The sequence below is a fragment of the Micropterus salmoides genome, unplaced genomic scaffold (assembly GCF_014851395.1).
Source record: "Micropterus salmoides isolate LMB-PRFRI ecotype aquatic unplaced genomic scaffold, ASM1485139v1 Ms_hic_scaffold_1174, whole genome shotgun sequence".
Taxonomy (NCBI): domain Eukaryota; kingdom Metazoa; phylum Chordata; class Actinopteri; order Centrarchiformes; family Centrarchidae; genus Micropterus; species Micropterus salmoides.
This window is the reverse complement of record NW_024040235.1, coordinates 18229-44836: the sequence shown is the minus strand read 5'-3', so window position 1 is coordinate 44836 and position 26608 is coordinate 18229. Positions and strand designations below refer to the sequence as shown.

General features: G+C 43.4%; 2 protein-coding genes across 3 annotated transcripts; one reads left to right on the top strand and one right to left on the bottom strand.

The window, feature by feature from the left end:
* Positions 1-1508: 1508 nt before the first annotated feature.
* LOC119898487 (cytochrome c oxidase assembly protein COX11, mitochondrial-like) lies at positions 1509-5637 on the bottom strand. 2 transcript variants are annotated; one of them, XM_038712661.1, is made up of 5 exons: positions 5563-5637; positions 4218-4574; positions 3983-4138; positions 3004-3129; positions 1509-2884 (listed from the first exon to the last, which is right to left on the bottom strand). In XM_038712661.1, exons 1-5 carry the CDS (start codon positions 5629-5631, stop codon positions 2696-2698), a joined length of 897 nt encoding a protein of 298 aa, XP_038568589.1. In that variant the 5' UTR covers positions 5632-5637; the 3' UTR covers positions 1509-2695. The 2 variants fall into 2 exon arrangements, with proteins under 2 accessions (XP_038568589.1, XP_038568591.1); XM_038712663.1 differs by having other exon boundaries at positions 5440-5610.
* A 1149-nt stretch (positions 5638-6786) lies between these two features.
* LOC119898486 (chromobox protein homolog 2-like) lies at positions 6787-14965 on the top strand. Its single transcript, XM_038712660.1, has 5 exons — positions 6787-6916; positions 7011-7054; positions 12019-12084; positions 12885-12954; positions 13029-14965. Exons 1-5 carry the CDS (start codon positions 6851-6853, stop codon positions 14472-14474), a joined length of 1692 nt encoding a protein of 563 aa, XP_038568588.1. The 5' UTR covers positions 6787-6850; the 3' UTR covers positions 14475-14965.
* The last annotated feature ends 11643 nt before the right edge of the window (positions 14966-26608 follow it).

The following is a 26608-nucleotide window of genomic DNA, read 5'->3' as shown; positions in this document are numbered from 1 at the left end:
CCTTGTTAGAACTTTCTTGGTATTTGAACACGTGTCGTTAAGTTTCACGCAGAAGAACTGAGCTTTGTCTCTGAACTGTATTTGACCGTTTTTAGGAATGAGCTCGACTTTCCTGTCTTGAACTTGTATAAGATAGGGACACAAAGAGTCGCTCGCTCTCCTCACTGCTGCTCCTTCTTGATGTTCTGACCTCCGTATGAGACTTTTTGATATTTGATCGTTCTTTATTTCTTGATAGACAACTGTGAAGGAAGTTTTTGTTACCCGTTAGCAGAGCATGCTCATGCTCTTCTCTGGACGCCGGCTGCCACAGCCTCTCATCTGAAAAGGTATGATCCCCTCTGGGATAGGAGACAATTTAAGGATAATTGGTGTCGAACAGCTAAATGCTAAACATTGAGACCTCTCAGTTCTACCCGTGTTAACTGTTATATGATTATATATGATCTTCAAAGAGCGGTGTGATAACTGGGGTTTGGTCCATAAGCTCACAACTGCTCATCATCCACAGACTAACATGTCTGAGCCAGTTAACCGCTCTCTAAAAACCATGATAGCTTCTCATGTTGGTGAAAAGCACAAGCGTTGGAATCGATTCATACCAGAGTTGCCGTCGATGAAGCCACTGGCTTTACCCCGGCTGAGCTGCAGCTTAGAGGGTCTTTGAAGGGACCACCCTCTGGCACATGGTCCCCACATACTCTAAAAGATGTCCAAGTGCTTGTAGAGTTAAATCTGGAGCAGGCTCACACAAACATATGTCTACTTATTTTTCTATTTTATATGTGTATAGATATAAATACATATCCTCTCCCGTCCTGCCACGTTGTTCTTTCTCTGTACATAGTTGTATTATTTTTCTCTATTTTTTATTATTCTAATGTAACTTGCATTTGTTTATTTCATATTTATATATTTCTACATTTATTTATGTCAACTGTATGTTTGTCTCCGTGTAGAAGCTCATCACCAAAGCAAATTCCTGGTATGTGTAAAGCACTACTCAATAAAGCTCCTTCTGAGTCTGGGAGACAGGCTCTGGTTGAAAACTGTCCAAAGCTTCCAAAGGGGCCCCGCACAGCTTGTCCATTGTAGCGGAGGACACAGGACAGGATCTGCAGGTCCTGGGGCAGAGGCTCAGGAGAGAGAGAGAGAAGCTGTTATGTGCTTTATTTAGGATACTGAGACTAGTGATGAAGATGAATGTTAGAGTTGAATGATTTGAGTGAAACGCAGACGATGCAGCGAGTGTAGCAGTCAGTATGGATTTGCTGCTATTAGAGTTTATTTTTCCCCATTAGTTTGGCCAAATCTCCACTAGAGCTGCAACGACTAAGCAAAGATGTGAACAATGTGCTGGTTTCATCTTCTGAAATGGGAGGAATTGCTGCTATTTGTTGTCATTTCTGACTGAAGACGTCACTTTGTGCTCTGCAAAAACTGTGATGAGCATTTTTCACAACCTCTTGACATTTTATAGACCAAACGATTAATGGAGAAAAGATTAGTTGATGATTAAAATAATTATCTTTATAATTAGTTAATTAGTTATTTGCAGCCCAAATCTCCACATTACTCTGGTTCTGGATTAGAGGATCATTCAGAGAACCCGTAGCACCGGGCCCTCGGCAGGGACTGAGTGCAGCTGGGGGGACGCCCACTCTGGAAGGCAGACGCAGAGGGCCACACCTGCACAGCGGTGGCTCTTTGAAGCACCCTGAACCTTCGCTGTGTGAACTCACTCTCACAGACAAAGTCAGCCTGTAGCTCTGTGCTTCAGGACCTGCTGAGACCCCGTTTTAGTATCACCTTTTTCCTGAATCTGTTTTCTGAAGTCTCAGTTTCCATCATGACATGAGAAATCAGATTCACCTACCGTCTCACATCACCCGAGCACCCGTCAGCTCTGTCCAGTCTCGGTTCATACTCAATATTTATTGATTCATCTTCAGCCGGTTGAACTTTTATCTGCTGTGATAAACGTACAATACAGTTTCTGATTTGTATATATCCTCTCAGGCATCAGTGCATAAACAAAAAGCTCTTAGTGACAAGAGAAAAAGTTCTGGTTCTGTTCAACGTTTCGTCACCTCGACCGTCTGCAAGAGTAAAGCTAACATATCAGCCAATGGAGCGAAATTCCAGATTCTGATGCCTCTTTCAAGGCGTTTTCAGGACTTTTCAATCACTGCATTGCAGAATTCCAGGGTTTCCAGGACGTTCAGCGTGCTGAGGCTCATATGATGAGAGTATCGGGGCCACTGGTGGGAAAATAAATATATCTGATGACTGAGAGTTTCGTTTTAATGTTTCCAAGACAATCAGAATAAAATGAGTTGCTTCGGGTGCAAATTGTCGTCCCGGACCGTCCGGCCCGCTGTGAAGAAGACAACTTCTTAACTTATTGGTGAAAACTAACTTCAAATATTAAAAGTTTTTCGACTTTATTCTGAATATATTAGTTCTAACATGACAGGCTGAGACTCTGGGACAACGAGACATGCGGCGGACCGTTTTCTTTCAGGCTTATATTCCTGCGGCACGTACTTCGGTTTCAACAAAGTACAGAAGAACGTTCCTTCTTGTCTTTTACACTTTTTCCACCCGGTGCCTCCTCAGACTGAGTCTTGAAGCAGAATCCGTCTCCCGGTTCAGCATCTGGGGCGATCCTCTCAGTGCAGCGGCGGCAGACGGATCACTTGCGGCCGTATCCGGGCAGAGGCAGCGTCTGACCCTCCTTGGCCTCGAAGAAGGTGTAGGAGAGTGTGATGGTGTCCACTCGGGCCATCCGGGGGTCCTCATCGAACTCCGGGTCGATGTAGAAGAAGACGGGCATGTCCACCTCCTCGTGAGGGTTCAGACGCTGCTCCTCGAAGCAGAAACACTGCGGAGAGGACGGAGAAGCACGTGTTTAACGTAAACTAGAGGCGCCTCGTGACCTGGAACAGGCCTCGTGGACTTGTTATGATGTGGACTGGAGGAACCAGCGGCCGGTAGACTAACCTGGATCTTGTTGAAGTACTGTCCCGCCTCAAAGGGCACCACGTTGTAGGTGGAGATGCCCACGATGGGTTTGTCTGTGGGGTTCTTTGCTCTGTAGAAAGCCAGCGCCGTCTCACCTGGAACCACCTGCACAACAAACATCAGCTCAAACCTCCAGTTACACCAGACCTGAATCAGCACCAGACCAGGTCTGGGGCTGTGTTCACTGACTGCAGTTAATCAGAGCTCTGCAAGTTTGGTTTCGGGAAGGGGACGTTAATCAAGGCATTTAACAACTAGACTGGTTTCTGCTGGTTTTGGGTTTTTGCATCATTTGACTTAAATGAACACTAAAATGTTATCACGAAAATAACATTTGATAATTATCACGATAAATGTTAAATCATCATTTTCTTCAAGTGTAAAGGTTGATTTTTGAAGTGAAAGTTGAAGAATACAGATGGTTAATCGTGTGATTAAACTTTTCTTTACGGTCAGAATGTGACAAACATTTGAGGCCAAACATCGGATCACTTCACACATCTGAGGTAGAACCTTCAAAACTATTATGAGTAAATCTTTTTTTAGTCCATTTTTCTCAACAAAATTAATTCATTTGTGATTCAAATTAATCAATTCAAACATTTATTGACGATATATTGAATATTAGTTAAATTGTTATTGAGGAAATTATGTTGCGATAATTATCATTATTGTTTTATTGCCCAGCCCTAATTTGACTTGTGGATGTCAGAAAATAAGACGCTTTTTCAACCATCCGACAAACCGCAGTGCTTTTACTTTGTTTGCAAGTGGCCGGTTTGAGGGATTTAAGGGAACGTGTCGCGTTCTTGTTCTTGTGTGTCGAACCTTCTCTTTGGTACAAATTAAATTCCAGTCATGTACTGACAGCATCTCCACACTATAACGTCTTCATTCAAACCCAGATTTAGGGTGAGAATATAAAAAGGGACCTGAGAAAGGAGGGACCAGGTCTTACAAAGATCTCCGTCTGCTGCGGTTTGAAGTTCCACTGCATGCTGGCGTGACGGTCGGCGTTGAAGGTGATCTTGAGGACGCGTTCCTTCACCGGTTTCATCGTCTCCACCAGATCTGCGTCGTGGCCGGCCACCGCCGTGCCGCCGAGCCCCGACGCCTGACAGACAGAAACACAGTGGTCACGCCTGCAGGCTGGAGGTTACCCGGAACAGGAAGTCGTTTTTTTTTGTCCTCACCTGGCAGTAGAGCCTGTAGAGCGGCACTGCAGCGTACGACAGGCCGATCATCCCCACCCCGGCGGCGGTGATGTACGTCAGCACCGTCTTGTTCCTGGTTTTCCACGCCTCCTCCTGGCTCTCGGACTTCCTGTTTTGGCTCTTGGCGCCCCGGCTCTGTGTGCTGAAGCGCAGGGGAAGCCTCCGCCGCAGGAAGTGCTCAGCCTGAGAGTGCAGCGTCCTCGCAGTGTCGCAGCGAAGAGTCCAGACGCATCGTGTTAACAACTGAGGGCAGCAGAGGGGCTGACGTACCAGGAGGTGGAGCAGCATGGCTGGTGCTGCAGTCACCTGACGCTGGGTCAGCTGGAGGAAACTCACCTGGAGGGAGGACAAACACATTCAGTCAGCTCAGACTTTCCATTTACTTTAGTTTTTACATAGACAAATAGTGGTTAAGTTTGTTAGATGTAAAGTAGGGCAGCATCTAATTATTAATTTAATTAATTAATCTTTTGGTCTATAACATGAAACAAATTCTAAGACAAGAACAACAAATTCTGACATTTAAGAAGCTGGAACCATCAAATGTTTGTTATTTTGGCGAAACAAATTACCTAAGTAGTTGATTTTTCTGTTGATTAACTTAATTCATTGACTAATCGCTGCAGCCAATACATTATAATCTGCAAGTGACAATATAAAACCAGACTCCGTTTGAAAAAGTTACACTTTAATACCTCCTTGCTTACCAACATGTAACATGCCTGTTGTAATAAGAATAAATATATTCCCCCAAACTTGCTAACACTAACGCTTCAATTCGGCCTATATGACTCGCTCTCTAAGCTGCAACTCTTTCTGTGCAAATCGGGTTGGAAATATTGATAACCCTCTCAAACAGCGGCCTGTGGGCAGCCACTACTTACTTTTATGAACGTGTATTTTAACCATGTTGTGTGTTCTGGGTGGATCACATATATGCCGAATTTGCCAGCGAACACTGGCGATTCTGAATATGTCTCCAGTCATATTATACTATGCATGTCCGCGTGCCAAAACACCAACACATCTTAATTTCTCCAGTTTTTAATCGACGTTTGCAGGTTTGTATTTTAACCATAGTATAAAGCACTGAGCAGTTATCGGGGCAACATATTTAACTTTCAGTTTAGCTTAATTTAGACTGATTGAACAAGTTGTCACATTTAAATAGTCATTATGTAGCTCAGGTGAGTTGACCTACTGTGTCCAGGTGTCTCCACGTCTGTCTGCTGGCTAAGCTAACGGTAGCATGCTAGCGGAACTATTAGAAACAATAAATAAACACTGTTTATTTAGTTAAAAATACTCTTTAACACGCGGATACCTTCGAAGAGGAGCTCCGCTGTCTCACGTTCACCGCTGGACAGCAGCACTGCCGGAAAGACACATACATAACATGGGTGCACCACGGAATTAACTCCCTATAAGAGCAAAGCGCAAAAGGTTCCGCACAGGTGAAAATACACGCTACAAAATCACATGATTAGCTTTATTCATTTATTATTCATTTATTATTAAATATAAATGCTGTTTATAACTGCCAACTTCATGTATATAAAGTAATCTATTAAATTACCCGTTTAATAGTTTTTCCTTTATACTATTTGTTTACAATTTACAGAAACATATAGACATGTTGCTGCTCAGAGTTGCTTGCTATATATGTTTATATATATACACACACAATTATTTTTCCACAAAGTATTTGTATATGTATTAAATGGTTCTTTGTTTTTCTGTGTTCAGCTTTGTTGTCCTTGTTTTTACTTCTTTGTTTCCATCTTTCTGCATGTACTGTGCAAACTTTCTGATTCTACAAGCATCTCTAAAGCTAATTAATATGTTGCAGTTAATGATTATTTTCTCACTTGATTGATTTTCAAAACTCTGAAAACAGTGGCAAATGCCAGTTACCCAGAGTCCAAACTGATGCCAACACAATGTTTTCTTTGTCTAACAGCACAAAGCTCAACAGTGTTAAAAATAAATTAAAATAATTAAAAGGGAATTTATACATCCCACATTAAAATGTTTATACAAATATCAAAGTTGTTGCCAGTTAGTCTCAATGTCAGTCTAATAATACAAATACCTCAATTTGTACTGCAGTATATGTACTTAATTACTGTCCATCTTTGATTATTAGTATTTGTCCACTAGTCACATGTAACTCTAGTAAACTGTCCACACAGTCCTATCTTTATTTTTCTATATTTTCAAAAATCGTTATTATCATGATCATTATTATCACTACAACGATTTATTAATTACACTTCTGCCAAATGATTCTGTAGTACACCTAATTTAATTGTATTTATTTTTTATATATTTTATACATAATTATTATCATTGTTGTTGTTGTTGTTATTATTATAACTATTTATTATAATTAGTCTTTATTTTATTGAATGAAATGAAATTTAATTTAATTTAATTTTAATTAAATTTGTATATTACGCATTTTATAGTAATAACTTATATTATTATTATTGTTGTTGTGTCTTTTATTTTTATTTTCTGTTTCTCTCTGCAACCAGCCCTACGGAACAGGACCTACGGTGGCCGTGCGAGGTAAAAAGCGCGCAGGCAGCCCGTTCGGAGGGGCTGTAGTAATGGAGGGGGTCACAGTCGGCCAGGTATTTGACGCGGAATGCATCCTCAGCAAACGGCCGAGAAAGGTAAGAAACCGCCGCCCGCGGCCCCGGGGGCCGCCGCTCCGGACCCGGACCCCTTCCTCTGCGTGTCCCTCACGGTTCTTTGTCTCTCCCGCAGGGCAAGTTTGAGTATCTGGTGAAGTGGAGAGGGTGGTCGTCCAAGTAAGTACGCTAGCTAGCATCCTGCGCTAGCCGCCGCGGCTAACGACACATAACAGCAGCTCATAACACTGAAACAGCGGACAAAGCCCGAATCTGCGGCCGAGCTCTGAGCTCCTGGGCCGGATCTGTAGCTTCACTACGGGAGGGGGACTTCCAGGGTTCACTTTGATACACACGATGGAGAACAGACAGCGGTGCAGCCATTACTGCTCTTATTGTACTGCGAGCAGCTGATGCTAGAGCCAACAGCGGACCTGCAGGGTCCACATCAGACCAGTAACAGGCTGCAGGGTCCACAACAGACCAGTAACAGGCTGCAGGGTCCACAACAGACCAGTAACAGGCTGCAGGGTCCACATCAGACCAGTAACAGGCTGCAGGGTCCACATCAGACCAGTAACAGGCTGCAGGGTCCACAACAGACCCGCAACAGGCTGCAGGGTCCACATCAGACCAGTAACAGGCTGCAGGGTCCACATCAGACCAGACCAGTAACAGGCTGCAGGGTCCACATCAGACCAGACCAGTAACAGGCTGCAGGGTCCACATCAGATCAGACCAGTAACAGGCTGCAGGGTCCACATCAGACCAGTAACAGGCTGCAGGGTCCACATCAGATCAGACCAGTAACAGGCTGCAGGGTCCACATCAGACCAGTAACAGGCTGTAGGGTCCACATCAGATCAGACCCACAACAGGCTGCAGGGTCCACATCAGACCAGACCAGTAACAGGCTGCAGGGTCCACATCAGACCCGACCAGTAACAGGCTGCAGGGTCCACATCAGACCAGACCAGTAACAGGCTGCAGGGTCCACATCAGACCAGACCAGTAACAGGCTGCAGGGTCCACATCAGACCAGACTAGTAACAGGCTGCAGGGTCCACATCAGACCCGACCAGTAACAGGCTGCAGGGTCCACATCAGACCAGACCAGTAACAGGCTGCAGGGTCCACATCAGACCAGTAACAGGCTGCATGGTCCACATCAGACCAGTAACAGGCTGCAGGGTCCACATCAGACCAGTAACAGGCTGCAGGGTCCACATCAGACCAGACTAGTAACAGGCTGCAGGGTCCACATAAGACCCGCAACAGGCTGCAGGGTCCACATCAGACCAGACCAGTAACAGGCTGCAGGGTCCACATCAGACCCGACCAGTAACAGGCTGCAGGGTCCACATCAGACTCACAACAGGCTGCAGGGTCCACATCAGACCAGTAACAGGCTGCAGGGTCCACATCTGACCCACAACAGGCTGCAGGGTCCACATCAGACCAGACCAGTAACAGGCTGCAGGGTCCACATCAGACCAGTAACAGGCTGCAGGGTCCACATCAGACCAGACCAGTAACAGGCTGCAGGGTCCACATCAGACCAGTAACAGGCTGCAGGGTCCACATCAGACCAGACTAGTAACAGGCTGCAGGGTCCACATCAGACCCGACCAGTAACAGGCTGCAGGGTCCACATCAGACTCACAACAGGCTGCAGGGTCCACATCAGACCAGTAACAGGCTGCAGGGTCCACATCTGACCCACAACAGGCTGCAGGGTCCACATCAGACCAGACCAGTAACAGGCTGCAGGGTCCACATCAGACCAGTAACAGGCTGCAGGGTCCAGACCAGACCAGACCAGTAACAGGCTGCAGGGTCCACATCAGACCAGTAACAGGCTGCAGGGTCCACATCAGACCAGTAACAGGCTGCAGGATCCACATCAGACCAGTAACAGGCTGCAGGGTCCACATCAGACCAGACCAGTAAAAGGCTGCAGGGTCAACATCAGACCAGTAACAGGCTGCAGGGTCCACATCAGACCAGTAACAGGCTGCAGGGTCCACATCAGACCAGTAACAGGCTGCAGGGTCCACATCAGACCAGTAACAGGCTACAGGATCCACATCAGATCAGTAACAGGCTGCAGGGTCCACATCAGACCAGTAACAGGCTGCAGGATCCACATCAGACCAGTAACAGGCTGCAGGGTCCACATCAGACCAGTAACAGGCTGCAGGGTCCACATCAGACCAGACCAGTAACAGGCTGCAGGATCCACATCAGATCAGTAACAGGCTGCAGGATCCACATCAGACCAGTAACAGGCTGCAGGGTCCACATCAGACCAGTAACAGGCTGCAGGGTCCACATAAGACCCGCAACAGGCTGCAGGGTCCACATCAGACCAGACCAGTAACAGGCTGCAGGGTCCACATCAGACCAGACCAGTAACAGGCTGCAGGGTCCACATCAGACCAGTAACAGGCTGCAGGGTCCACATCAGACCAGTAACAGGCTGCAGGGTCCACATCAGACCAGTAACAGGCTGCAGGATCCACATCAGACCAGACCAGTAAAGGCTGCAGGGTCCACATAAGACCCGCAACAGGCTGCAGGGTCCACATCAGACCAGACCAGTAACAGGCTGCAGGGTCCACATCAGACCAGACCAGTAACAGGCTGCAGGGTCCACATCAGACCAGACTAGTAACAGGCTGCAGGGTCCACATCAGACCAGTAACAGGCTGCAGGATCCACATCAGACCAGTAACAGGCTGCAGGGTCCACATCAGACCAGTAACAGGCTGCAGGATCCACATCAGACCAGACCAGTAAAAGGCTGCAGGGTCAACATCAGACCAGTAACAGGCTGCAGGGTCCACATAAGACCAGTAACAGGCTGCAGGGTCCACATCAGACCAGTAACAGGCTGCAGGGTCCACATCAGACCAGACCAGTAACAGGCTGCAGGGTCCACATCAGACCAGTAACAGGCTGCAGGGTCCACATAAGACCAGCAACAGGCTGCAGGGTCCACATCAGACCAGACCAGTAACAGGCTGCAGGGTCCACATCAGACCAGACCAGTAACAGGCTGCAGGGTCCACATCAGACCAGACCAGTAACAGGCTGCAGGGTCCACATCAGACCAGTAACAGGCTGCAGGGTCCACATCAGACCAGACTAGTAACAGGCTGCAGGGTCCACATAAGACCCGCAACAGGCTGCAGGGTCCACATCAGACCCGACCAGTAACAGGCTGCAGGGTCCACATCAGACCCGACCAGTAACAGGCTGCAGGGTCCACATCAGACTCACAACAGGCTGCAGGGTCCACATCAGACCAGTAACAGGCTGCAGGGTCCACATCTGACCCACAACAGGCTGCAGGGTCCACATCAGACCAGACTAGTAACAGGCTGCAGGGTCCACATAAGACCCGCAACAGGCTGCAGGGTCCAGTTCAGACCAGACCAGTAACAGGCTGCAGGGTCCACATCAGACCAGTAACAGGCTGCAGGGTCCACATCAGACCAGACTAGTAACAGGCTGCAGGGTCCACATCAGACCCGACCAGTAACAGGCTGCAGGGTCCACATCAGACTCACAACAGGCTGCAGGGTCCACATCAGACCAGTAACAGGCTGCAGGGTCCACATCTGACCCACAACAGGCTGCAGGGTCCACATCAGACCAGACCAGTAACAGGCTGCAGGGTCCACATCAGACCAGTAACAGGCTGCAGGGTCCAGTTCAGACCAGACCAGTAACAGGCTGCAGGGTCCACATCAGACCAGTAACAGGCTGCAGGGTCCACATCAGACCAGTAACAGGCTGCAGGATCCACATCAGACCAGTAACAGGCTGCAGGGTCCACATCAGACCAGACCAGTAAAAGGCTGCAGGGTCAACATCAGACCAGTAACAGGCTGCAGGGTCCACATCAGACCAGTAACAGGCTGCAGGGTCCACATCAGACCAGTAACAGGCTGCAGGGTCCACATCAGACCAGTAACAGGCTACAGGATCCACATCAGATCAGTAACAGGCTGCAGGGTCCACATCAGACCAGTAACAGGCTGCAGGATCCACATCAGACCAGTAACAGGCTGCAGGGTCCACATCAGACCAGTAACAGGCTGCAGGGTCCACATCAGACCAGACCAGTAACAGGCTGCAGGATCCACATCAGATCAGTAACAGGCTGCAGGATCCACATCAGACCAGTAACAGGCTGCAGGGTCCACATCAGACCAGTAACAGGCTGCAGGGTCCACATAAGACCCGCAACAGGCTGCAGGGTCCACATCAGACCAGACCAGTAACAGGCTGCAGGGTCCACATCAGACCAGACCAGTAACAGGCTGCAGGGTCCACATCAGACCAGTAACAGGCTGCAGGATCCACATCAGACCAGTAACAGGCTGCAGGGTCCACATCAGACCAGTAACAGGCTGCAGGATCCACATCAGACCAGACCAGTAAAAGGCTGCAGGGTCCACATAAGACCCGCAACAGGCTGCAGGGTCCACATCAGACCAGACCAGTAACAGGCTGCAGGGTCCACATCAGACCAGACCAGTAACAGGCTGCAGGGTCCACATCAGACCAGACCAGTAACAGGCTGCAGGGTCCACATCAGACCAGTAACAGGCTGCAGGATCCACATCAGACCAGTAACAGGCTGCAGGGTCCACATCAGACCAGTAACAGGCTGCAGGATCCACATCAGACCAGACCAGTAAAAGGCTGCAGGGTCAACATCAGACCAGTAACAGGCTGCAGGGTCCACATAAGACCAGTAACAGGCTGCAGGGTCCACATCAGACCAGTAACAGGCTGCAGGGTCCACATCAGATCAGACCAGTAACAGGCTGCAGGGTCAACATCAGACCAGTAACAGGCTGCAGGGTCCACATAAGACCAGTAACAGGCTGCAGGGTCCACATCAGACCAGACCAGTAACAGGCTGCAGGGTCCACATCAGACCAGACCAGTAACAGGCTGCAGGGTCCACATCAGATCAGACCAGTAACAGGCTGCAGGGTCCACATCAGACCAGTAACAGGCTGCAGGGTCCACATCAGATCAGACCAGTACCTGAATCTATCAAACAGGAGATTAATCCTGACCAGCTTTGTGAAAACGTCCCTTTAAAACAGTTTTTCTGGTGTTTTCAGGCACAACAGTTGGGAGCCAGAAGAAAATATTCTGGACCCGAGGCTCCTGGCGGCGTTTCACAAGAGGTGCGTGTTGGTTTGATATCTGTGTTTGTAACAGCTGATAAACAGAGATCCTCTAGATTCAGCAGAGGGCGCTCTGCAAATAACCAAACAATAAATCCCATCATGCACTGAAACAGCTAACAGCTGTGACAGCGAGGATGTCCCGGACTGATGAGAGACGTGATGTCACTATAAAATAAAATGAGCAAACTGTTGAAATCACAGCCTTGCAATGTTAATAATTAATGAATGAATGAATATTCTTAACTTGTTTTTACAATCTCTCAGGTTTATATTGAAAAACAAAAAGTTGTTGATGATTGAAATGGATCGTGTGTCCCTAACTCCTCCTGCAGTAACAGACGTTCACTTCTTAGCGTTGCGAACTGCATCGTCATCTTTGGTGATTTTGAGTTGATCCAAACTGAAACGGCCAAATTGGCCTGCAGGCCACGGGAATTTGGCCCGGCTCTCCCGATGGCCAGTCCGCCACTGATGAGTACCGACACTTTTCAGTTCTCGTGACCACCGATACATCTGATCTAACATCCTCAGATATCAGTCCCACATCGGCTGCGCTCTATTTTTCCATGTGACGTTTTTTACAACCATCTAAAAACAGAAAATCCTGTGTTTGATAAATGACTTAAAGGATGAAGCAATTAAACAATAACACATCAAAAATGCTAAGAATGAAATTCATATTGAAAACCAGAGCTTTCAGCCAGATGAAAGGGCTGAGCGGGGGGTCACAGCCAGACTCTGTGGACCAGTTTAAAGTTGTCGTGTGTTTTTGAAAGATTGTGTAAATGTGTTTTTAGAGAACAAGAGCGGGAGCTTCTGTTCCAGAAGAAAGGAAAGAGGCCGAGAGGACGTCCGCGGAAGATTCTGGTAATTCCTCTCGACGTTTCACTTGTTGTGACGCAGCAAGACGTTTCGCTCATTCTTCTTCTTTCTCTTTGTAGCCGCCTGAGCCAGCTGCTATAAAAGACAGCCGCTCCTCATCCTCTTCTTCCTCTGTTCTTTCATCATCGGCCTCCTCGTCTTCCTCAGAGGATGAAGAGCACACAAAGAAGGCGAAGCCCGGCCCTCGTGTCCACCCGGCCCCCCAGAAGAGGCCTCAGATCATGCTGGCCCAAGCAGATCCTCCACACAAGAAGAAGCGCGGGAGGAAGCCGCTCCACCCCGACCTGAGGGCTTTAAGACAAGCAAAGGGCAGACCGCTGGCGCCACCGCCGCTGCCGCCGCCTCCAACGGCTCCTCCACGTCACCACCAGGTGGTCAGAGCGCCCAGGGAGGAGCCTCGACCCGGGGTGAAGAAACCTCTGCAGCCGGCCAGCTTCACCTACACCGGGCTGAGCAGGAGCTCCAGAGAAGAGGCCGCCTCCGCCTCGCACACCTCCCCCAGCTCCTTCTCCCAGACAGCCGCCTCCAAACCCGGGTCCCTCAGCTGCATGTGGACCAGTCGCTCCATGTCTCCGTCCTCCGGCTCCTCCTCCTACAACAGAAGCAGCCCGTCCCCCCAAAGTAAGAACTCTCTGTCCGAGCTGAAGCGCTCCATCTCAGAAACGGGCAGCAGCAGAGCAGACGGCTTCAAGGCGTCTGCTCTGAAACAGGGTGGAGGTTCGGGGTCGTTGGGTTTACACAGCAGCTTCACGGGAGGCCAGGCGGTCCAGCGCTCCCCGCTGGGCCAGAGGAGGCAGGAGGGCGTCGGAGGTCAGACCGGGGTGGTCCAGCACAAGCAGCACTCCAGCCTTTCCAAACAGTCGTCCTCGCAGACGCCTCGGGACCGAGCCAACCAGGCGCTCAGCCTGCGAGCGCTCAACCTGCAGAGCGTCAGCAAGCCTCCGGCGGGCAGCAGCCTTCAGGGAAACAGCATGAGCGGCGGCGGAGCCGCGGCGTCCAGGTCCAGCTTAAGGAGTGGCGGCGGCATTGTTGTGAAAGGAGGTGTGGCGAGTATGAAAGAGATTCGAACCTCAGCCGGCGGGCAGCGCTCTGCTGTGGCAGCGGGCGGCGGCGCCGAGCAGGGGAGGTTACGGCAGGACAGGGGGAAGGAAGCATTGGCAGAGACTAAGAAGCTGGCGGGAAGCGGCTCCGGCCGAGGGAACGGCGGCGGGAGGCACGAGGACAGGAAGCACGGGCTCAGCTCTCAGAACCGGAGTCTGAACGAGCTCAGCACCGGCGACTCCGACGAGACCAGCAGCAGCGAATCGGAGCACGGCGCCTCCCTGTATCCAAACAACAGCAGGCCCAGCCTCGGCAACACAGAGTCTGACACGGAAACGGACTGGCGGCCGGCCCGGAGCCTCCTGGAGCACGTGTTCGTCACCGACGTCACGGCCAACTTCATCACGGTGACGGTGAAGGAGTCGCCGACCAGCGTGGGATTCTTCAATTCACGGAATCACTGAAGGACGTCAGCGATGGTGCCTCAGTCTGCAGAGCTGAGCGGACCGGACTGTCTAACCACGCCTCCTACAGCGGCGCTCAGGGTTCCTGCACCGCTCCGAGATTTCACTCTTTCAGCTCTTCATAGAAATGCACAAGTTAGGGAAACTCATCGCGTCCAAACAGACGATACAGCTTCTGTGGTTTCATCAACCCGGCGATGTTACATAAAGTAGGAGAAGACAAACACACAGAGGAGTGGGAACCCTGACGTTTAGACGCCGTTTACACCTGACATTAAAACGCAGTCTGTGTCCGGAGAAGGAAAAGTTCAAGGCCTGTTAGATTAAACGTCTGGGGTGGAGGTCATGGTGCTGAATGGAATCCAAGCTTCAGGTCAGATCTGTCAAATTGTTCCCCCTTCCATCTCAAAACAGTGGCGGTAAACGTATGTTGGTTTGTGGTACTGAACCTAAAATTTATACCAGACATAAAGTCCACGTTGCTCAGAATAATCCCCCAGATTTGTAGAAAGGAATATCTGGCTCTGAGAGATCTGTCGCCACCTCAATGTATGGCCTTTCTTTTTAAAGTGGAATTTAGTTTGTGGTTGGAGAAATTTAAAACTGGAAATCTTTTTTTCCCCTGAAATACGATCCAGTTGCTCAGAAAAACCACAGACCTCACTGAGGATAGCTGGTGGCATTAAATTCTAACATTTTTGAATGGAGTTTGGTTTGAGGTTGCTCTGTTGAAGGTTCGTTCTTTCCCTTGGATGCAGAACAATTTTCACACTCACGGTCCACTTACAGCTCTTTTTTTAAATTCAGATTTCAATTGCATGTGATGGTCACCGTGCTCAGTAGTCGCTATTTAAAAGCAACTAGTACTTTTACTTATTAGTTACTAGAATTATTCCCGTTTTACTAGTAACAACTGATTAGATACTATTACTTCATTTTTAGTGACTAATTGCACGTTTTTCCCATTAAAATCTACGGGGCTCTGCAGTTCAGATATCACCTGTAGTGTTAGTTACGAATAACTAACTGAATAGTTACTAATAACTATTTCCATTTACTAGTATTATTTAGATACTAGTACCTATTCAGTATTTACTAGTAACTGTTCCAAAAGATACTTGTAACTTTTTAATTCTTACTAGTAAAATGGAATAATTAGTAGTACCTAAAAATGAAGTACTAGTATCTAAATAATAGATACTAGTAAAATGGAAATAGTTTCTAGTAACTAATGAACAGGTCATATCTGAACTGCCTCGTTGATTTTAATGGGAAAAACGTGCAATTTAGTCACTAGTAACTAAAAATGAAGTACTAGTATCTAATAAATTTTTAACGGTAACATAAACAAAAATAGTTTCTAGTAAGTAGGGCTGAACGATTTTGGAAAATAATCTAATTGCGGTTTAAAAGGTGATTGATTTTTAAGTTCTTTACCTTCTGTATTATTCATAATGGAGAAGCAGTAAATCTGTGCAGTCTGACCAACACAATATTAGATAGATTACACACACCCTGTTCTTTCTTGTAGGTCAGGCCGTGTTATGATGAAATTAGGTGCTGCATGAATTATTAATATGAGCAGTGGTGGAGAAGAAATATTAAATTATAATAATATGAGAAAGATAATTTGAGAGTCAAGTCATGGCATTAAATAATATGATATAACATCATCAGGCCGGCCTACAGAGCACAAGAAAAACTAAGTTTGCTCAATACAAACCCCCACAGTTCAACCACCAATTAATGCGTCCTGATCTCAGGTCAGATCTCCCAGGAGTCCGTCTTTCTGTGTCCCAGTAAGCAAACAAAAAATACTCAGTTTGAGGTTGAATTCAAAAGCTGGCCAACGAAAATAAAACCAAGTGACGCCTCTTGTGTTTAATAAATGAGCTTAGTAATTCTACTACAAACACCGGAGCTCCCCGCAGCCTGCGATGCTGGTCAGCAGCTCTGGCTGTAACTCAGGACAGACCACCACGTAACCCGCGGGGGGCGGGCGCTACTTTCATTCCCTGTGTGACACTAAAGTTTCTGCTTCGTCTGCAGACTGGTTTAATTCTCGCGTGTCATGTGACCAGAGCGATAATATCGCAGATGCAATTAATCGTTAAGTAGCTGTTAAATGGCGACTAGTAAGTTTAAGGAGTAAATGTTACATCGGCTCGCCACAGTTACCACATAACTGCTAGTTGAAAGCCCCAAAAAAATATAATAAGAGGACCTTGAGTAAAGTTCCTAAATGAAAAGTGTTCAGATTTAGTAGCTGCTAATAAAAACTTGATCAAATCAAGTGACGAATTAATTAATCATTGCTGCCTGTAGTTCTTGGCTCAGTTTGCGTTTTATTGGAAGGTGTAAAAACGGGGTTTAAAAGCGACAGATGGATGTGCGACTCCACCTCCCCAGTGCCTCAGGTTCTTCCCAGAGACCACCGAGCCCACTGCCACCGTTCAGCAGCTTGTGATGATTAGTTTGAGTAGGACGTTTGTGCTTGTCGGACCTGTATCCAAACTAAATATGTGGCTTTATTCAGGGCAGCATGTTTAACAAAATATTCAAAACAAAACAAAAAAAAAGAAGTGAAGTCCGTCTGTGATCACTCAGTTTTCATCCATCCGGGTTTTTGTAATCGTCTTTCAGTTCTCTTTGGACCAAAGGTGTTACGAATGTGAATATTCTTGTTTTTAATTTGTGTTATTGACAGTATTCCTTGCACTACATACAGTATAAATGTAAGCTGATTTCTTGTCATCTCAAAAGAGACATTTCCATTCTCACCTATATTTACCAGTTTTATACCATTTTAATACATTTGCTGTCACAGTGTCTTTTGGAGTTGAAAATATCTGTTAATTTATATTTGTAAATATTTTTTTTTCATGTGATATCTGATATCTATCTGGTGCTCACATTGGCTTACTAGCTTCAGATACTTGTGCCTCTCTGCCATTTTGAAGGTATTTGAAATAAACCAGAAGTACCTAAAGATTGAAAACGTTCCTGTGTGGATTCTCTCCAGTATGCAGGTGTTCTGGGTTCTGCTGTTCACGTCTTCACCAGCAGGTGTTGCTGCAGGGCAGTAAGTGCAGCTTCTGTGTTTCTGGGCAGAAGAAGAATAGTCAGACCCACCTCCAGGTGTACTGTTGGTCTGTTTGTGATGGTGGATCAACGGAAAAATATTAAATCGCTGCAAAGGAACTGAGTCCCAGTTTAATACTGCAGATTAACAGAAGACCATATAAAAAGCATTTAGAAAACATGTCGATGAACCGAACAAACTTAATAATCCGTGCTTAATGAACCCAAACAAATTCACTGTGAATGGATTAGCAATCGAGTGGGCGGTTTAATAAATCCGTCTGCACCGTGACGGAAGGTAAAAATAAATGAAAATGGTTGTCCAGTAGAATAATTAAAGTTCAGTGGGAGGATTTATAAAATCAGCAAACAATTGCAGTTTTTCTCGATTGCTTAAACACATTTCTTGAAATTATGCCTTTACTCTAAACACAAATCCACAACTTGTCACCCAATTCCCCAAACATCCTATTTACACATTAAAATGAAGTTCTCACTCAAAACCATTCAAGCTTGCTGAAAATCCAAATTTTGCAGACATCACACACACGCCCTCAAAAACATATACTGAAAAACTGTACTACAAAAAAGTTTTAAAAAATGTTGCTTCATATAAAATTGGTGCAGTGTGACTTGTTCTGTTGGAACAACAGGAAGTGGTGACTCACTATCCTTATTATCACCATCCATCCATCCATCCATCATCAACTGCTTATCCTGCGTACAGGGTCGCAGGGGGGCTGGAGCCAATCCCAGCTGAAATTGGGCGAAAGGCGGAGTACACCTGGACAGGTCGCCAGTCCATCGCAGGGCTCATTACTAGTTATTATTATTAAATACTATTATCATCATCAGTTTCATTTTCATTACATACTATTATATTATTATCATCAGTTATCATTATCAATAGATATTATCATCAGTTATCATTATATATTGTTATCAGTTATCATTACATTACATACTATTATATTATTATCATCAGTTATCATTATCATTATATATTATCAGTTATCATTATTAGATATTATCATCAGTTATCATTATATATTATATCAATTCTCATTCTCATTATATATTATTATCAGTTATCATTATCAATAGATATTATCATCAGTTATCATTATATATTATCAGTTATCATTATCATTACATACTATTATATATTATCATCAGTTATCATTATCATTATATATTATCATCAGTTATCATTATTAGATATTATCATCAGTTATATATATTATATCAATTCTCATTATCATTATATATTATCATTATTATCATTAGATACTATTATATATTATTATCAGTTATCATTAGATACTATTATCATTATCATTATGTTATTATCATCAGTTATCATTATCATTACATACTATTATATATTATTATCATCAGTTATCATTATCATTAGATACTATTATATTATCATCAGTTATCATTATCATTACATACTATTATATATTATTATCATCAGTTATCATTATCATTAGATACTATTATATATTATCATCAGTTATCATTATCATATATTATATCAATTATCATTATCATTATATATTATATCAGCAGTTATGATTATCATTACATACTATTATATATTATCATCAGTTATTATTATCATTAGATACTATTATATATTATCATCAGTTATTATTATCATATATCAATTATCATTATTATATTATTATCATCAGTTATGATTATCATTACATACTATTATATATATCATCAGTTATCATTATCATATATTATATCAATTATCATCAGTTATGATTATCATTAGATACTATATATATTATCATCAGTTATCATTATCATATATTATATCAATTATCATTATCATTATATATTATTATCATCAGTTATTATCATTACATACTATTATATATTATCATCAGTTATTATCATTACATACTATTATATATTATCAGTTATTATTATCATTACATACTATTATATATTATCATCAGTTATTATCATTATACTATTATATATATTATCATCAGTTATGATTATCATTAGATACTATTATATATATCAGTTATTATCATTACATACTACTATATATTATTATCATCAGTTATCATTATACATATTATATCAATTATCATTATCATTAGATATTATTATCATCAGTTATCATTATCATTAGATTATTATCATCAGTTATCATTATCATTAGATACTATTACATATTATCATCAGTTATGATTATCATTACATACTATTATATATCATCAGTTATCATTATCATTAGATACTATATATATTATTATCATCAGTTATCATTATCATATATTATATCAATTATCATTATCATTAGATATTATTATCATCAGTTATGTTATCATTAGATACTATTATATATTATCATCAGTTATCATTATCATTACACTACTATATATTATTATCATCAGTTATCATTATTACATATTATATCAATTATCATTATCATTAGATATTATATCATCAGTTATCATTATCATTAGATATTATTATCATCAGTTATCATTATTATATATTATATCAGTTATCATTATCATTAGATATTATTATCATCAGTTATCATTATTTATATTATATCAGTTATCATTATCATTAGATATTATTATCATCAGTTATCATTATATATTATTATCATCAGTTATCATTATCATTATACTATTATCATCAGTTATCATTATTATATATTATATAAATTATCATTATCATTAGATATTATTATCATCAGTTATCATTATTATATTATATCAATTATCATTATCATTAGATATTATTATCATCAGTTATCATTATATATTATATCAATTATCATTATCATTATATATTATTATCATCAGTTATCATTATAAATATTATATCAATTATCATTATCATTAGATATTATCATCAGTTATCATTATTATATATTATATCATTATCATTATCATATATATTATTATCATCAGTTATCATTATCATTAGATACTATTATATATTATCATCAGTTATTAATATCATTACATACTATTATATATTATTATCATCAGTTATTATATCATTAGATATCATTATTATATTTCCTGTAACTGCAGCTGCTAAACAGTGAAATGAAAAACATCTGAAATATGAAAACAAAAACACTTGTGTGTAGTTGCTGAGTAAATTCACTTAGTTACACCAGCAACTCATAACACACACACACAGAGGTGATGTGCAATGTGTGTGTGAGTGACAGAAGCTATCACCTCACAAAGCTGCAGATTCAGTGATTTATGGCCAGAGAGGTGGAATTTCCCCAAAATAAGTTTGAGTAAACAGGCTGCGACAGAGGGGCCCTCACAGGACCCTGGTATGCATAAACAGTTTGAACAGTGCGGGGCAGTGTGAACCCCCCACCCCCACCCCACCCCCTTACTGCACACACATACACACACACACACACACACACACACACACACAGTCTCAGTTTGCAGTAAATTTTCAGTTTTGTTTTTGCACTGATGATTTAAATTCCACTCAGAGATAACACACACACCTTCTGACAGCATGAAGTCATTTATTTTAATGGTGAATGACCGACAGCGACACACCACTGCCCCCCTGTGGCCAGTGAATGTTGAGGAACAGGAAGAAAAGTGGAAAAAAATTACAAAGGTAAAAGTACTTGTTAATACTGATAATATTTCACTTTCAGTTATAAAATACTAAATATTTTTGAGAAAACTTCCTTTATAGAACTGCTATATTTCAATCAAGCAAATATTTATTAATTATTGGAAATTTTATTCTACATATTCATGTGAAATTGTGTGCTGCATGTAGGTAAATTTCACATTTTCAATACAAAAATAGCTGAGATGCTTATAGACCCACACACAGCCTTGCTTCACTGTCTTTGTAGGGACCTGTCAGTGACATAATGCATTCCCTAGCTCCTTACCCAAACCTTAACCATCACTACTACATGTCTAAACATAATCCTACCCCTAACCTGAGCCCCTAAAACTTGACCATCAAATTGCCCTTTAAATTTGTGGGGTCCAGCATTTTATATATATTATTTTATTTAATATTCAGTATTCTCTGTCCAATAATGCAGTTTTTAAAGATTTTAACACATTCCACAACAAACAGGATATGTACTCGTTATTAGTACTATTTATCATTACACTTCTTTCAAATATTCTTTCCACACTCTTATTTATATTTTATATTTATTTTTATACTTCTTTAAATGCTACTTACCAACTTTCTATTATTAGTCCTGTTCCTTATACCTTGATGTGCAATGTGAGCGTCTGTGACGCAAGAAGAAAAGAAAAGTAAGTATTTCTGACTCTGATTTCAGTCCCCACAAAGCTGTTGGACCCAACAAGTGTGGTGGAATCCTGGTGTTTGGACCCCATGACTGTAGTAAAACAAGCTCCCACACACAAACACATGCTGACAGCAGCCGGCGAGAGTCTGTCTGAGTCTCCCTGTTGGTACAAACACAACCAGACTGTCATCAGTCTGCTGCTGCACCAACACCACAGACCTTCAGACCTGGACCCTGTTAACCCTGTCAGTCCCAGCTGTGAGGCTCACACACAAACCGATTGGACCAACACGCTGTCAATCAATATATAGATTTTTATTATGATTTTTGTCAATAATGCACTGCCTAGTAGTTGACCGTTGTCCCCTGTGATTTCAGTAAAATATTTTACTATTAGTTAAGAGGCTGTTGTGAGCTCAGAGTTTCTGTCAGTTTCACCTAAATCCTCCCAGACGTGTTTCTGTTCTTTAATCAGACATCTGATCGTATCATTTCTAATAAAATCATTTCTACATGTTATGATAATCCATCAAGAAATCCTGACTGCAACTATTTACAGCAAATAAATCTTCATTTTCAAACAGTCCTGGTTATTCTGAAAAGAAAATGTGCAACACGTCCGTATTTGAAGCTAATGAGAGGATTTGAGAGGCTGATCAATGGGAGTGGGATGAATCCACTTCACTCATTATTCTGTTGTCACGTTCAGCTCATACACTGACAAAGGAAAAGGAAAAGGCTTTGGGCCCAGACGCTTCAGGTAGAATTAGTGCTTCTTATGACTGACTTTTGAGGATTACCAGCTGATGTAGCTAGAAGGATACACAGTTAACGAGTATATTTATCGCTTGTTTTTAATAAAATGGCCGTCCTTTTAAGTAAAAACACCAAGTGCACCGCTGAGGGTTTAACTGCGCATAAACTTGTCCAAGTTTTCAATGTAAGTCTGTCACGGCCAGTCGTGTTTATTGTTTATATTTGGCGTCACGCACCACCATGCACCTGAAACGAGGTCGGATATTTCAACTCGGAAATTTCCCAGTTCCGAGCGGTCTGGAACGCAGCATTACCTCCTGCAAAAACAATGCTGACTGTGCATTCAGACCAAATGCGCATTTAATCCACTTGAGGGTTTAATCACTGGACTACTGCCAAGTGTTCACACACAACACGATAATGAGAATAAACACAACCCGTGAATACTACAGCTGGATGAACCCAAAGTAAACATTTTGCTGTGATTTAATTCCAATAAATGGATCAGACCGATGCCGAAATAACTACAAATGTAAATGTTCAGTATTTTTATAGTATCTTTCTACACACTGGTGGAACAGCCACCAGGGGTTCAGTATCTTTTCCAAGGACATTTCGACGTGCAGCCTGGAGGAGCCGGGGATCGAACGGCCGACCTTTCAATTAACAGGCAACCCGCTCGACCTCCTGAGCCACAGCCATGCTTTGTCAGGTTTGTCAGCTAGACAACAACTTTTTAAATGTTTGTTTTCTGAATGGAGTTCGGATCGATCAGGGCTGCGCTATGCTAACCTGTTCAAAGATAGTGAAGTACAACGACAGCTAAAATCACGTAACAGACACATATTTTCCGAACTTGGTTCAACTTCCTCACTTTCTTTTCGCTGTAGGAAAGGGAGGGGGAGGGGTGAACGGTGCATTCATGTTGTGTCGGAATAATCAGAATCTTTTCTTCCTGTGAAATGAAGTGTACATGGGACGTAAAGGAATGTACAGAACTTTGCTAAATCACATATTGTATAAATATATTTTGCAAACGTGTAATTAATATGTAATATGTAAACAGTTAGTTTGCTGTCCATGTAGAGTGAACTGGATGTCTGCGTGTTGTTTATCTGCTCTGATAGTGTTAATTAAGAACACATGAACACACAGTGAAGTCAGAAATGGGACCGTCCGAGGAGCACTAGATGCCACTAAAACCTTTAAAGCCTGCCAACTTTTTATTTTGTGTCTTAACGTTCAGGACAGATGTTTCATACAACTGATGGAACAGTTACGGGTCGGTGATAAGGTGGCGGTGAGACAGACTGCTCACATTTCTTCTTCCAGCAGGATTAGATTAATGAGCAGCGAGGGCGGATGTGAAACAATGCTGTGTGTTTTTAAGAACTACACAGATGGCAGCTCCTGCAGCGATGTGTGTTTGTGTGTGTGGGGGTGGATGCTGGCGGCAGTCGGCTCGGCGGTGGGCGGCTGCAGATGCCGGCTGTCTCCTCGCACCAGAGTGAAAACCTTGAAACGTCTCGGTGTGACATCCGACTTCTCCCACTCGTCCTACCTGTCAGAACCTGCCCACAGTTTGTTTCCACAGATCCATCCCTGCTGTGCATGTGTGTGAGTATGAATAAATACATACATATTTATATATTTATTCATACTCACACACATATATAGACATATGTGTATGTGTGTGTTACGTTCTTTATGAGTCATGTGCCCAATAATTACAGTGAAGCAGTGAATGAAATGCTTGTTCTGAGGCTCCTCCAACTGTGCTCACACAAAAATATGCAAAAGGACACACTGCACCGTCCACAGGAATGAGGGGTGGATCGTTATTTATGTGCACCTGTACTCAGAGATGCTCACAAGTCTTTGAGCTAGAGTCCAAGCAAAGTCTCAAGTCTCTCGTGGTTATAATGAATGTTGTAACACCTGCTGCGTTCAATCCAGGCTGCTTATAAAACTGCAGAGCTATAAGGGGTTCTGTAACTGTAACCTGTTTTTCACTGACAGAGCACAACCATGTAATGTACAATGCAATCAATGCATCAACTACTGTAAGTCAACACACCGTGCAGACTCTCAAACCCAGTGTAACGTTAACTAAATAAAACTAATGTTGAATGATCAACTATAAACCTGTATCCTGTTTGCAGCCAGCGGGATGTAAATGATTACGTTAATCGACAACCACAAGTTTGGAAAGTAAACAAACGCTCATTCTTCTTTTCTTAACGAACGACAGTCAGAGTTAACCTCTCGTAGGTCGTAGCTGAAGCAAGAAGCAAGCTAACGTTAGAGGGCCAATGCTGAGCTAAACATATTCACTAACCTCAGGTTTTATGAAGTTTTAAATCCAAATTTATGATGAACAGCTCAGCAGCTGCTGCTGTTTGTTGTCTTCTCTCACGTGCGGCCGCGCGCAGCAGATGCTACGTGTTACGTAGGCAGCTTATAGGAAACAGAGGGACGGAATAACAGCAAACTCATCAGACGTTTCCTAAAAATAAATATTGTTAATGAGTCCCGCGCCTCGAGTCCGAGTCGAGTCTGAAGTCTTTTGAGGACGAGTCTCAAGTCGAGTCCTCATCTCTGCCTGTACCTCACCTCAAAGACCTCTGCGATCTATGAGTCTATGGAAATTGTGAGTGTAATGTCAGAGGTCTTGTCTGGTGCTAGTGAGGCATTTGATAGGGTGATAGCGTGAGAGTGACACATGTGGACGCTTGTTCCCCTTGGTATCGATTTTAACACCCTGGGTAACCTTTTGCGAGAATAAATATGAAATGTCCGGTTAGAAAATCAAATCAAATAAAACTAGTGGTTAATGTTGTGAAATTCCGCAATTTAGTTAGGTTTAGGAAAAGGTCATGTTTTGGGTTGAAATAATAATATTACTTATCTGACTCAACATACTCAAGTTAAGTAACCTACAGTACCTAAATAAAAACACTGAATGTTGATTTTTTTGTTTCACACAGGAAACGAACTGCTGAAAGGTTTCTGGCCCAATCACCTCCTTACTCTGGATTTTCTGTTAAATATTCTACACTAGTGTTACATTCGTCAAACTAAACTAAACGAAATATCTTTGTCAACGACCTTTTAACGCTGGCCGGGGCGACGCCTGCTGCATGAGGAAACCGTTACTGTGGAGGATGCGAACTCTGGTGAACACAACATGCTCAGGAGAAAGAGGCGCTTAGATGTTTGGTCCCATTTCAAATACAAAAAAACAATTATATCGGATGGCAAGAAATGTGGTTTTAAGATTTCTGGAAATATATATATATATAAAATGTACTTGAAGCGGCATATCAGGGCTTCCCACAGTGCGTTACAAACCGACGTCAAGAGGTCTTGACAAAGCGCCCATATGTGACGCCCTGGGACGAGGATGTGTTGAGAGTACCCTGGAGCCTCTTCAGCCTGCGGAGGAAGAAGAGCTGTCGTCTCGCTGTCTCTGTGGTGGTGCTGGTGAGTCTAGTTCAAGGTCCTTGCTGATGTGGATCCAGAAAAACCTGGAGCTGCTGACTCTGTCCACCATAGTCCCATTGATGGTGATAGGGGGCGTGTCCTTCAGCCCCATCACTTCCTGTACTCCAATAGGTCGATACTTGATGTCTCCAAAACGACATTTCTGAGCGTTTTCTGTTCCCCATTGCAACACAGGGAGGTTACAAAACGTACCAGCTTTGCAGGTCATGCATTCTGTTTCACATGTCTGTTCTAGGCTGTGATTGGTTGAAGCACAAAAAGTGACACTGAAGAGCAACTCTGTGAACTTGCTGGGATTAAAAAAAAGCACCCGATCTTCTCTCTACTCCGTCTCCGCCGGTGGAGAGGGCAGAAAGAGTTACCCACCGGCAGCTTTTGAGAAGTCCCGGTAAGCCAAAGAATAAAATGTAACAGTGCTGGTTCTGGTCAAAGCAATGTAAAAACGCACAGTGAATGCTGTAAGCTGAAAGCAAAAGCAGAATACTGGACA